Below are 14,565 nucleotides of genomic sequence, written 5' to 3' on the forward strand. Positions count from 1 at the left end.
GCAATTAATAAACAGGTTGTTTAGAAATTTAGTGTAATGTTAGATTCTCTTCTCTTTTTTAGGGGAAAACTCTTTCCACTATTGCACTAATACTTACCAATTTTCATAATGGTAAGCCCCTTCCTGTTGAAAGATCTGTAGAGTATGAAATGTGCAAGGTAAGAAAACTGTCAAAGTGGGTATAAATGTGATATATGAAATAATGTAGTCCTACAGTAATGCATTATAAAATCTTAATTTTAAGTGATTCAAAAGAATACCTTCTCCCTGTAGATTTTGCATTCATGAGCTCCTGTAAGTCTGCAGCCCTTGGTCTTTGCAAGAGCGAAGCTTCATCCTTTTATGGTGGGCGGGTTAATAAATTATGGTAATAATGACCTGTGCTTCATCAAACAAGAAAGTCAAAGCAGTAGTTTAGTTGTTAAACTTTTATTATAGTAGTTGCGTCATATTCATTTTGAGCATATGTTAGGGTTATGTTTTATGAGTACAAACAATGTATTCAGAGAACCTTGGAAGTTTTTTTTTTCCTTTTTATTGTCTGTTTTGGGTAGACTACTCCAAAAGCAGCATGTATAAATAGCGTCAATAATTCCACAGTTACTGCCTTGTATTCTGTGGTTCTTAACACTAGAAATGCATAAAAGTCAAGAAAACGGACTTAATGTAAAACACTAATAAATGACCAGCTTTTATTGTACCAGTGAAGTGCATGCATTGCAATTGGGAAGATTCCATTCCCCCTCTCTCTTGTTTTAGAAAAGGAAGGAGGGAGGTTTAACAGTGGATGTGCTTTTTCTTGGGACTTGGGAGACTACTGACCCCACTTTCTTATCATTCGATTCGTTACATTCTCAGAAAGTTCAAAAAAAGAAAAATTAAAGCGCACTCTTGTTACTTTTTTGTGGATGTAAAGGGCATGGTTTCAAGCTTGTTATTACTAAGTGCAAACTTTAATTGCTGGGCATAACACACACCCCCCCTGCTACATATAGTTACTTTTTCTAAGGTCAGTGTACCTCAGTTTAGGGGGAATATTCCAGGATGCCACATAGTCAGGCTTAGTTTCTGTTTCTCTAATTACCCCTTACATTTCTACATTTCTAAGGATTGCAGTTATGGTCCCCAGACATTTCAATGGGCACCTGCTTTTGGTATATATCTTTTCAAGAAATTCAGATGACACTTTCACAGTATGAGCTTTCATAATTCATTTTAAATTGAAGAATGTCAAATTGCTGTGCTTTACAGGCCAAAAGGAGTGAAGATGTGATCCTTTATAGCCTCCTCTTTGTGCACAATTGCGTTTTTCAGAAAACCACATGGGTAATTCTTTTTTAACCTGATATATTATGTACTGATTTCATGTAACTAGTAAGCGTAGTTGGCATGTCCATATCATCACCAGTGCTTATTTTTCCATTAATATTTTATGCTGACTCTGCTGAAGTTTTTTGTAATATCCAGTGTTGCAGTATTGACTCTTTGGATTCCATCCTGCAGAAGCCTGATGGCTGACTTGAGTTCTAGAGCTCTTCAGTCTCCCCCTTGTCCTTGTGGAAACCCTTTACTTGCACATCAGGATGTTGGTGATATAAAGACATGTCAGTCACCACCATCGTCATGTCATTTCTGTGACTGTTCCACCGCGTTATGCTATGGAGCCAGCTGACCTATAATTTTTTCCCCCAGAGTATATCCTTGGTGTGTTTGCTGGACATTTAAGAATCACCCGTGCTTGGGTTCTTATGCTGCTGTTGTACAGGTTTCTGGTTATATCTGCATATACTTTGCTATTTTTCCATCTTTCTGTTTGCTTTTTTCCCGTGCTTTCAGAATCTTAAAAGAATGTATGGCATTGCTTTTTGCTTGCAAGACTAACTTCTGGTAATGAAACTTTAGGACTTGACCAGTAGAGGTTACCGGTTATACACCACCCCCACCCTTAAGATTAGTTTTAACCTTGCAGAAATCAAACTTTTCTGTTCAGTGGGTCTAATCCATTGCACCAGTCCTAGATTTTGACAGTGAGAAGTCTTCATGCTTTTTGCTCCTGTGCCTGTGGACCTTTTAACAAATAAAACAGTCAGCATCCTACATTAAATCATTAAATGCAAGTAGTATATATCTTATTGGTGCAGTGCATGCAATGAAACCAGTTGCAAGATTCACTGCAGGTCCTTGTTGAACTAGGTGCTGCCTGTTTTTATTTTGGTTGTAGCAGAATTCATTGTTATTCAAAGCCTTTGTATTGTCAGGGCTAATATAGCAGCTTGATAGTGATAACGGTCTTTAAAGCTGGGGTATCCATATTGGGGATCTCAATGGTGTGGGTATCAAAATTATCTAATGTAATCTTCAGTATGTAATCACTCAGCTGCTTGTGTGACTGACAGGGTTTCGTTTAAAGTATGCTGACATTACAATATATCAGTAAGCAGGCTATCTATCCACTCTAACCTGCTGTTTTGGGGAGGGGGTTGGAGACTGCACATGCAGCATTACATCCTCTTGTCCTGAGCAAACTAGAATTCCATTACAGCTGCTTTTAGAGTAAGGAAACAGCCAAAGACTAAAGACCCAAGAGGTGAACTGTTCGTTTTATTTATTTATTTTAGATTTGTTGACGGGGCTAGTCTAACTAGATACATGTCCATTTTCGGTAGAGGCACGGGGAGAAAAGCTCCACAAAAACAGTTGCAACTACAGATACAGTATACATTTTAGACAATACAGTTGTTTACATAGCAACTTAGTAATCATGAGAGATAGCATTTTTTTTTAAAAGACAAAAAATAATCGAAGAAAAATTTATTTAGACGGCAGTAACACATTCCTAAAGTCCAAGTTGGATATACCTCATGTAAAAAAAAAAATTACAAGGCAGTGACACATTCATAAAGTCCAAGCTGGGTGTGACTTTAATTTGATGGGATATCTCCCAGTTTGTGCAGATTGCAGAAAGGGTGGTGCCCTTTTAGGTTTCACCTTTTTCTTTTTGTTCACAGAATACTTATCCAGAGCAGAATGGGCAATTTGTACTGGCCCAGGCATCTTCGACATGTTTTCAGACTGATCTTTGGTCTTCTAGAATCCTTTCCATATGGAGAAGACCACATCTTTGCTGTTATTTTCAAATGAAATGCCACCATTTTTTATATTTGGCCACTTTTTACATTTTCTCCAGCATATATTGTATCCATTTCATTGTAGAGAAACCTGACATCAGAACCTTTTGAACTGACTTCCTTTTGTGACTTGAATGTTGATGAATGTAGGAAGGGATCGCATGATTTTGGAGCAAGTCTGAGCAACTGTTTGCTAAACTGTACAATGTTTTCATGAAATTCGGAAAGCTGCATACATATGGCTTTCACCATCATGACTTCCTTTAGTAAAGTAGTCCTGCAAGATGTGTTAACGTAAGATGTTATGTTGTCCTATCTCACCTTCATTCTTACTTGGATGGGTTTGGAGCCGATCCTCTGCTCTGACTCGGCCGAATACACAGCTGGAAGTCTCAAACTTGGCTCGTGGCAAGGTAGGTATCCCATGATGCAGTGGTGCAACTCTCCAGATCTCATTTGCCGCTTTACGAGGTTGGATGTGCCCTTCTTGGCCGTGGCTAAGTTTTTTGTCTTTCGCATTTTACTAGCTTAAACTAGTTAGGATTTATACATTAGTTAGTTTACTGTGTGCTGTGAAACTTTAGCTTTAGGGTGTAGCTTAGTTTATCTCAATTTTCCTCTGTGTGCTTTTGCTTGGCCGTCATTTTTTCGCAGGCCTGTACTTGTATCCTGTAGTTATTTATTGTAGTGGTGCTTTATTAAAATACCTGTAGTGTTGTGTGTTGTTTTTTTCTAGTCTCTTAGTTAGCTAGTTAGGTCATTAGCTCATTTAAATTAGAGAGCTAATTGCCCGTTTTAGTTAGAGGGCTAGTAGTGTAAGTGTATTCTATCTCCTACTATACTTATGTCCTAGTACTCGTTTTTAGCCAGAGCAAAGCTAGTTCTAATTATATTTCCTAGATATGATGTTTGTTAAATTAGTATGTTTTTATGTATCTAGAAGTGGTGTGAGTTTATTTGCCGTTTGTAATTCTTATAGGACCCTTTTTCTTCCAAACATGTCTAAAGACACTAGGGAGAAAGAACATAACCCTTCAGGCTTTAAAAAATGTCAGAAATGTACCCAGAAAATGTCTGTTACAGATGGACATGTCATTTGTGTCTATTATTTAGGAGCTGTCCATCTCCAGGAGAATTGCACATTCTGCCCTCCTTTAGTGCATGTTTGTTGCAGGAGAGGAAAAACAAATGATTGTCAAGGGGCTCTTGAAACCAACCTTTGAGAAAGCTGTACAGAGTGTTTCTTCTTCTTAGTCGCCCTCTTCTTCTAAGAGGGGCAAATCAACTGTAAAAAGCCATCTCCTGTCCCTTCAGCTTAGTCCGAGCCTCCTGAAAAATTGTCTAAAATTTCAAAGCCATCTACCTCCTCGGCTCCACAGGCTTTGGAACTGACGGAGTGTCTGGGTGCCGAGGTTCTCCGGTCGGCCCTGGGGGGGCACTTGGACCCGAGCGTCTTTGGTTCCGAGCATATTCCTCGGTGCGTCGGCTCGGGTGAGCTCAGCTCCTACATCATTCTCGGAGCTGGTCTCTCTGGGGCGGGGGGGTGTCCAGTCTCCTCAGAGCTGGAGATATCTTTGGAACCAATGGGTTCTGCTTTCGAGCTGATGAGTGTGTTGTCCTCCTTTACAGCTCTACACAGGGATACTGGCATTCGTCCCCCCATGGCAGCGGCTACTGTCTCGGCACCACCCCATCCACAGGACAGCAGAGATTCAGAGCCTCAGGAACCCCCATTGGGTGAACCCCTCTCTTCCGAGGCCTCCCCAGTATACCCTTCTGAGGAGCCCCCTCGACAGAGGGCATGCAAGAGGAAGCATATAGACTCCCCTGATGAGTCAGTCCCCTCAGACACTGACCTCGAGGAGTCAGAAGGGTCCCCACGGTTGTCCTCTGAAGATGTCAGATTTGCAGATATCCTGGAGATCCTGGAAAACCATCAACCCTTCTGATAAGGAGTCTGTGTACCTGAAGGCCTTTGGATCTCAGCCTTCAGCTTCTTCAGTGTCTCTGCCTCTTGATGAGCTAATTGACTTAGTCGAAAGCCATGGGTGTCACCTGACACTATGGAACCAGTCCCTCTGAGGCCAAGCAAATTTTTGTCACCCCCCCACTGGAAAAGATTTTCTTACAAAAGGTGTACCTGTAGATGCTATGGTGGTGGCAGCAGCCACCAAGAAGGAACTTTCTGGGCCATCCTCATCTGTTCATCCTCCGAACAAAGATTCTCGAACGATGGACATATGGGAAGAGTGTCTTTTTTCATCAGCGACCTTTACACTCTGATCGCTGAACTACCTCACACTCTTTACAAGTCTACAAAGAGATCTGAAAGAGCTAGGAGATGTTCTACAAGGTTCATTGGCTGCGGGGGTGACTGAGAAAGTCGTCTTCCAGCTGTCCACCTTAAATTCTATCATCAGTTCCTCCATGAGACTGATATCTTATGCAGCAGATGGAGCGAGTAGGGCAAGCATGTTCAAAAGTTTCCTTGAGGAGACACTCCTGGATGCACTTGTGTAATTTTGTGGAACCTTTTAAGTCTACCTTTACTAATGCCCTTTTTGAATGTTCCTCAAATTTTGGACTCAGACACACTCACCAGGTGCAAGCAGGAAGGGAAAACTCTCTCTGCCGCTGGAGTACATTTTTCAGTACCTTCAAGACCTTATCCTAAAGGACAGAAGAGTGGAAAAATGTGGTTTAAAAGATTCCAGGAAGATTTCCAAGATGCAGAAGGTGAATCCTTCCCCAGGGGCAGAGGCAACAATGGTAGCTATCGTCCTAGAGGCAGGGGGGGCCCGCAAAACCCGGGTGACCGTAATTCTTTTCTCGGACGTCCCTATCAGCGCTCCTGAAATGAGGCCCACCTGCTCTACTCTAGAGGCAGTCAGGGTAGGTTTATCTTTGTACCCAGAAATCTGGCAAAGTATCACAAAAGACAAGTGGGTACAAAGCATAATATCCAGAGGATATTCCATTCCTTTTTGCCGTCCTGCCCCACAGATCAGAACAATCCCAGATGTTCCACCCAATCTAAGGGAGCAAGCAACTATAGAAATCCAAAAGTTGCTGGAAAAAGAGTCATCCAAAAAGTCCCCGCAGACCGAGCAGGAATCAGAACTTACTGAAGATTTATTTTTGGTGCCAAAAAGAACAGGGGACTGGAGACCCATATTGGATCTTGGCAAGTTGAACGAACCTGTTAAAAAGTCAAAGTTCCAAATGAGGACACTGCAGTCAATACTTCCCTTCTTAGGGAAAGATGATTGGATGTGCTCAGTTGGCCTCCAAGATGCGTAGTACCACATAAAAATGGACAAAGCATCAAGCAGTCACTTACGCTTCCGGCTGGGAGCCAGTCAGTATCAGTTCTGAGCTCTGCCCTTTGGTCTCACTACAGCCCCCAGAGTGCTCATCAAATGCATGGCAGTAGTAACGGCTCACTTGAGACGTCTTGGATTCCAAGTGTTTCTGTATCTAGATGACTAGCTCCTAACTGCCACCACCAAGCATCTACTCCAACAGGCCAGGGATGTGACATTGGAAATCAGTGCTCATCTAGGCATATAACAGTCAATTTACAAAAATCTGCCTTGTTGCCCTGTCAACATATTACCTTCATAGGCGCAAACCTAGACACTGTTTCTATGATGGCATGTCTTCCAGCTGACAGAATTTCAGCCCTCAGACAGCAAATACTTCACCTTCTTCCAAAGGACAAGGCAAAGGTAGTTCTGAAACCTGTAAGGACAATGGCTGGCTTCAAACATAACTCTAGTTCCTCTCGCCAGGATGCATATGAGGATCCTTCAATGGCTCCTGTTCTCCCAATGGTCGCTTCAAGAACTTCCTGTGTCCCATCTGATCAGAATAACTGAGTCATATAAGAAGGATCTACGGTGGTGGACTCAGTCCAACCATGTGACTATTGCGAGACCCTTTATTCCACAACAACCTGTTGCTACAGTGTACACAGATACTTTCCAGATCTGGGGGCATTATCTGGGAAGGACAGTCCAAGGTATATGGCAAGACCACAAGACCCACTTGCATATCAGTGTTCTAGAGATGAGAGCAGTGCTTCTGGCATTGCAAGCACTCCACGACTCTTCCACTAGGGACGATTGCAATACAGTCAGACTATGTCGGTGGTATGGTACATAAACAAGGAGGACACTTTGTCGAGAGGCTCTGAGAGTTTGTCAATGGGCAATTTCTTCACAATGCTTTCTAGTAGCAAAGCACGTCCTGGGGAAATCCAACATGATAGCAGACAAGTTCAGCAGGGCAATATTAATGTCTCACGAGTGATCTCTGAACCAGAGCATAACTGAAGAGATTTTCCTGAAATGGGGCCAGTCTTGCTGCAATCTTTTTGCCACTGCCATGAATGCCAAGTGCAGCAGCTACTTTGCCCTAACTCCTCCTACGGGGGAGACACAGAGAGACACACTTGTACACAATTGGCCCTCGGGACTTCTTTATGCCTTTGCCACATTTCCCCTCATACCCAAAGTCATTCATAAAGCAAAATCCTTGGGAAGCAGGTGCATTCTCATTGCCATATATTGACCTTGGAAGATTTGGTTCCCTGTCCTCTGGCCTAATCTACAGGGGAAGCCGTGGGTTCTGGACCCAGTTCCAGACCTTCTGACACATATGTCAGGAACACTTCATCCTTTTCTCCACACCCTCAACCTGACAGCATGGCTGCTCCACTTCCCAATTTAGTCAGGCTTCAAAACTTCACTCCAGCAGTCGAACGCATATTGATGTCCTCTCATAAAGTTTCTTCTAGAAAACTATATACTAGCAGGTGGAAAAGGTTTTATCACTGGGCGCAAACTAGAAACATTGACCCTTTTTCTGCACCAGTTCAGTTCATTTTTAGAATTTCTTGCAGAACTCTTCCAGCAAGGCTCGGCTGCAGCAACTATTAGAGTTCAGCTGGCTGCAATTTCAAATTTCCACACTGGTGACCATTCTCCTAAATTAATGTCACACAGGTTGTGTAAAGCATTTTTAAAAGGCACTTCCTTATTGAGACCTCCGTTTAAAGAATCACTTTCTCCTTGGGATTTAAATTTTGTCCTCTCTCAACTAACATTGCCACCATTCGAGCCTTCTTCATCTTGTGACCTCAAATTTCTTTCCGGGAAGACCATCTTTCTGTAGCTGTAACATCTGCCCGAAGAATTTGAGTTGCAAGCACCATCAGACCTCCATATCTGATCTTTCATAAGGATAGGGTATCGCTACAAACTAATCCGTCCTTTATACCCAACGTTTGCTTTCAATCCAATATCAATCAATCCATTGAGCTCCCAGTGTTTTTCCCCAATCATAGCAACAAGGCAGAGTATAAACTCCACTAGTTGGACGTGCATAGACAGCTCGGATTCTGTTTGCATAGAACTAAAGATTTCAGGAAATCTGATCAATTATTCATCTCCTTCTCTGAGGCAAAAAAAGGTAGTCACCCTTTCAAATTGGCTTTCAAGTTGTATCACCTTCATCTACACCTCCAGTAATAGAAAGATGTTCTTCGTCTTCCATTGCTGCAGTCCTTACTATTGGGTATAGTCCGCGTCCAGTCGGCCCGAATACCAGAGTATAAGGCTGACGTCGGTCAGGGCGCATTAGACTGACGTCAGTACGTCAGGGTACTAATGCGCATGACCGACGTCATATCCTCAGTCTTTTTTGCCGCATGGTCCGATGCAGAAGCAGTTTTGCGAGTGCAGGTTGGCGTTTGAAATATTTCGAAACCGGAGTTTCAGACCGAAACAGAGTTGGCTAAGTACCCGTTAGAACATTTTGGTTTTTCTTGCCTCAGTATTTTACCGGATGTCAGAAAAGTGAATAACTGTATTTCTTGTGGGAAACAGATACCTCATAGGGATTACCATACCTTGTGTATACCTTGTTTAGGGCCTGAGCACGACGTTGTTGGTTGCCGCTCTTGTGCTAGGTTTAACAAACGCACTATTAAGAGGAGGTTAGACTGTGCCAGGTTAGTGTTTGGGAAGCGTTGCAATTATAAAATGCCGTCGGATGCTCCGACGCCCGCTTCGTCCAAAAAGCGCAAGGACAAAACAGTGAAGCCTAGGGTTGATGAACCGCAGTCCCGGACGTCGGTTCTTTAGAGGGCTCAGTGGAGCCAGAGGTTTTGCCAGGAGTTTCCATGGAGTCTCAGGCAGAAACTTTACTATTACAGGATGTGCCTTCTCAGGAGGTAGGCCAGGCTGAGGGGGCTTCTCAGGTAACTGTTCTTCCCTCTCTTCCCAAGGTAGTTAGAGCCTCTCCTTCTGTTGCCAAAACTTCTTTGAGAGGTAGGCCTAGTTCAGCTTCAGTGGGGCTTCTCCTAGCATTTCGGTTCTGTACCTAAGAAACATATGCTTAAAATGGCAGAAGATTTGATTACTATGATTAGAGGTTCTATGCCCCCTGATAAGAGGCCTAGGTGGAACCGGAGTTTGATAGTTTTGAACAGTGTTCAGAGGCTTCAGAGTCTTCATGAAGACTTGCAGGAGTATCCTACTTATTCTGATTCTGATGTGGATGATTCCACTCCTACAGCTTCTCCTCCTGAGGATTTCTCATTTTCAGAGACTCTGCATTCCATGAGGGAGCACTTTAAATGGGAAGGCCAGGATTACTCTGATTCCAGGAAAAGGCTTAGGGAATTCTTGTTTTACCCCAGCATAGGCCCTTAGCTATTCCTCCTGTGTTGAATGTGGTGGAAGATGTTTTTGCAGAGGCTTCCCTGAATCCTGACTCTTTGCCTCCTGCTCCTGTTAAGCCTGATAGGTATTATAGGGTGCCCGAAGGTCATAAGTATTTGGGTAAGAGTCCTAGGGCGGACCGAGAAACTAGTTCTCAAGGGCCTAAGGTGTTAAGGCTTCTGTGGTTAAAAATCCTGTTCCCACTGATAAAGAGGCAAGGGCCTTGGATAGGTGGGGAAAGAAAGTGTATACTTCTTCCACTCTAGCCATGAGAGCGTTGAATTGTCAGTTTCACATGCTAAAATATCAGAATTATCTCCTTTCACAATTAAAATCTAAGGTGGATGCTTTGGCGGAAGGTATTGAGTGTAAAGAGTTGCTGGACTTGGTTCATGTGTCTGAGCAAGTGGGTAAGCATTCTTTGCAATGTGGTTTTGATGCTGTACAGGCCTCCTCGAGGGTGGCTGCTACTAGTTCTGTTCTTCGCAGGCATGCCTGGTTGAAGGATCAGAATTTAGCTGAGCATGTTAAGACAAGGATTTTGGATGCTCCTTTACAGTCTGATGTGTTGTTTGGATCGCCTGTGGAAGCAGTTTTAAAGAAAATGGAGGACAAAGCTAAGTCTATGCAAACTGTTAAAGATTTTTGCAGGTGCAGCCACCAAGTTTAGTAGAAATTGGCCTGCTAAGGGGTGGACATATCCTGCTTATGATTCCCAGTCTAGGGTAGGTCTAGACGGGTAGGGGCAGGGCTCAAGGTTCTTTAGGCCTAGAACAGGAGTTCACCTGCTCCGGACTTCTGGTGAGGGCAGGGTCAGTCCTTTCAGAACAGACCCAATGACCTGTTTTTCAGCTGCCAGTAGTTTCTCGCCTGGCAGCTCCTTTGGGAGGAAGACTGTCTCTTTTCAAAGAAAATTGGGATTTAATTACTCAAGACAAATGGGTGTTGGATATCATTCACCACGGTTACAGATTTTATTTCCATACAATGCCCCTTTCAAAGGCATGCCAGACGTTCCTCCTCCACAAAGAAAGGAGGCTCACAAGCAAGTTTCTCAGTTACTCCAGAATTTTAACCCTTTTGGGGGAAAGGTCCTAGTGAAAACTGGAGCTTTGGTTTATTTTTGGACATTCATTTGTTCAAAGCTTTTATTGCGGGCAAAACACTGATGGTAACTTTTTTTTTTTTTTTTTTTTTTTTTTTTTTTTTTTTTTTTTTTTTTTTTTTTTTTTTTTTTTTTTTTTTTTTTTTTTTTTTTTTTTTTTTTTTTTTTTTTTTTTTTTTTTTTTTTTTTTTTTTTTTTTTTTTTTTTTTTTTTTTTTTTTTTTTTTTTTTTTTTTTTTTTTTTTTTTTTTTTTTTTTTGTTTTTTTTTTTTTTTTTTTTTTTTTTTTTTTTTTTTTTTTTTAGTAAAGTAGTCCTGCAAGATGTGTTAACGTAAGATGTTATGTTGTCCTATCTCGCCTTCATTCTTACTTGGATGGGTTTGGAGCCGATCCTCTGCTCTGACTCGGCCAAATACACAGCTGGAAGTCTCAAACTTGGCTCGTGGCAAGGTAGGTATCCCATGATGCAGTGGTGCAACTCTCCAGATCTCATTTGCCGCTTTACGAGGTTGGATGTGCCCTTCTTGGTCGTGGCTAAGTTTTTTGTCTTTCGCATTTTACTAGCTTAAACTAGTTAGGATTTATACATTAGTTAGTTTACTGTGTGCTGTGAAACTTTAGCTTTAGTGTGTAGCTTAGTTTATCTCAATTTTCCTCTGTTGTGTGCTTTTGCTTGGCCGTCATTTTTTCGCAGGCCTGTACTTGTATCCTGTAGTTATTTACTGTAGTGGTGCTTTATTAAAATACCTTTAGTGTTGTGTGTTGTTTTTTCTAGTCTCTTAGTTAGCTAGTTAGGTCATTAGCTCATTTAAATTAGAGAACTAATTGCCCGTTTTAGTTAGAGGGCTAGTAGTGTAAGTGTATTCTATCTCCTACTATACTGATGTCCTAGTACTCGTTTTTAGTCAGAGCAAAGCTAGTTCTAATTATATTTCCTAGATATGCTGTTTGTTAAATTAGTATGTTTTTATGTATCTAGAAGTGGTGTGAGTTTATTTGCCGTTTGTAATTCTTATAGGACCCTTTTTCTTCCAAACATGTCTAAAGACACTAGGGAGAAAGAACATAACCCTTCAGGCTTTAAAAAATGTCAGAAATGTACCCAGAAAATGTCTGTTACAGGTGGACATGTCATTTGTGTCTATTGTTTAGGAGCTGTCCATCTCCAGGAGAATTGCACATTCTGCCCTCCTTTAGTGCATGTTTGTTGCAGGAGAGGAAAAACAAATGATTGTCAAGGGGCTCTTGAAACCAACCTTTGGGAAAGCTATACAGAGTGTTTCTTCTTCTTAGTCGCCCTCTTCTTCTAAGAGGGACAAATCAACTGTAAAAAACCATCTCCTATCCCTTCGGCTCAGTCCGAGCCTCCTGAAAAATTGTCTAAAATTTCAAAGCCATCTACCTCCTCGGCTCCACAGGCTTTGGAACCGACGTGGTGTCTGGGTGCCGAGGCTCTCCGGTCGGCCCGGGGGTGGGGTGGGGGGGGCACTTGGACCCAAACTTCTTCGGTTCCGAGCATATTCCTCGGTGCGTCGGCTCGGGTGAGCTCAGCTCCTACATCAGTCTCGGAGCTGGTCTCTCTGGGGCGGGGGGGTGTCCAGTCTCCTCAGAGCTGGAGATATCTTCGGAACCAATGGGTTCTGCTTTCGAGCTGATGAGTGTGTTGTCCTCCTTTACAGCTCTACACAGGAATACTGGCATTCGTCCCCCCAAGGCAGCGGCTACTGTCTCGGCACCACCCCATCCACAGGACAGCAGAGATTCAGAGCCTCAGGAACCCCCATTGGGTGAACCCCTCTCTTCCGAGGCCTCCCCAGTATACCCTTCTGAGGAGCCCCCTCGACAGAGGACATGCAAGAGGAAGCATATAGACTCCCCTGATGGGTCCGTCCCCTTAGACACTGACCTCGAGGAGTCAGAAGGGTCCCCACGGTTGTCCTCTGAAGATGTCAGATTTGCAGATATCCTGGAGATCCTGGAAAACCATCAACCCTTCTGATGAGGAGTCGGTGTACCTGAAGGCCTTTGGATCTCACCCTTCAGCTTCTTGAGTGTCTCTGCCTTTTGATGAGCTAATTGACTTAGTCGAAAGCCATGGGAGTCACCTGACACTATGGAACCAGTCCCTCTGAGGCCAAGCACTTGTGTAATTTTACGGAACCTTTTAAGTCTACCTTTACTAATGCCCTTTTTGAATGTTCCTCACATTTTGGACTCAGTTAGACACACTCACCAGGTGCAAGCAGGAAGGGAAAACTCTCTCTGCCGCTGGAGTACATTTTTCAGTACCTTCAAGACCTTATCCTAAAGGTCAGAAGAGTGGAAAAATGTGGTTTAAAAGATTCCAGGAAGCTTTCCAAGATGCATGAGGTGAATCCTTCCCCAGGGGCAGAGGCAACAATGGTAGCTATCGTCCTAGAGGCGGGGGGGGGGGTCCGCAAAACCAGGGTGACCGTGATTCTTTTCTCGGACGTCCCTATCAGTGCTCCTGAAATGAGGCCCGCCTGCTCTACTCTAGAGGCAGTCAGGGTAGGTTTATCTTTGTACCCAGAAACCTGGCAAAGTATCACAAAAGACAAGTGGGTACAAAGTGTAATATCCAGAGGATATTCCATTCCTTTTTGCCGTCCTGCCCCACAGATCAGAACAATCCCAGATGTTCCACCCAATCTAAGGGAACAAGCAATTATAGAAATCCAAAAGTTGCTGGAAAAAGAGTCATCCAAAAAGTCCCCACAGACCAAGCAGGAATCAGAACTTACTGAAGATTTATTTTTGGTGCCAAAAAGAACAGGGGACTGGAGACCCATATTGGATCTTGGCAAGTTGAACGAATCTGTTAAAAAGTCAAAGTTCCAAATGAGGACACTGCAGTCAATACTTCCCTTCTTAGGGAAAGATGATTGGATGTGCTCAGTTGGCCTCCAAGATGCGTAGTACCACATAAAAATGGACAAAGCATCAAGCAGTCACGCTTCCGGCTGAGAGCCAGTCAGTGTCAGTTCTGAGCTCTGCCCTGTGGTCTCACTACAGCCCCCAGAGTGCTCGTCAAATGCATGGCAGTAGTAACGGCTCACTTGAGACGTCTTGGATTCCAAGTGTTTCTGTATCTAGATGACTAGCTCCTAACTGCCACCACCAAGCATCTACTCCAACAGGCCAGGGATGTGACATTGGAAATCAGTGCTCATCTAGGCATATAACAGTCAATTTACAAAAATCTGCCTTGTTGCCCTGTCAACATATTACCTTCATAGGCGCAAACCTAGACACTGTTTCTATGATGGCATGTCTTCCAGCTGACAGAATTTCAGCCCTCAGACAGCAAATACTTCACCTTCTTCCAAAGGACAAGGCAAAGGTAGTTCTGAAACCTGTAGGGACAATGGCTTCAAACATAACTCTAGTTCCTCTCGCCAGGATGCATATGAGGATCCTTCAATGGCTCCTGTTCTCCCAATGGTCGCTTCAAGAACTTCCTGTGTCCCATCTGATCAGAATAACTGAGTCATATAAGAAGGATCTACGGTGGGGGACTCAGTCCATCCATGTGACTATTGCGAGACCCTTTATTCCACAACAACCTGTTGCTACAGTGTACACAGATG

The 14,565-nt window shown here is 43.1% G+C and overlaps 1 protein-coding gene across 1 annotated transcript in view; it reads left to right on the plus strand.

The window, feature by feature from the left end:
* HLTF (helicase like transcription factor) overlaps nucleotides 1–14,565 on the plus strand; it is a gene marked incomplete in the record, with an annotated part of 1,324,997 nt that overhangs the window by 449,391 nt on the left and 861,041 nt on the right. Inside the window, 1 exon segment of the mRNA XM_044070619.1 lies at nucleotides 63–158. Coding sequence (XP_043926554.1) covers nucleotides 63–158 — 96 coding nt within the window.

Source organism: Protopterus annectens, chromosome 4.part1, assembly GCF_019279795.1.
Source record: "Protopterus annectens isolate FY-2018-M chromosome 4.part1, PAN1.0, whole genome shotgun sequence".
NCBI classification, from domain to species: Eukaryota; Metazoa; Chordata; order Ceratodontiformes; family Protopteridae; genus Protopterus; species Protopterus annectens.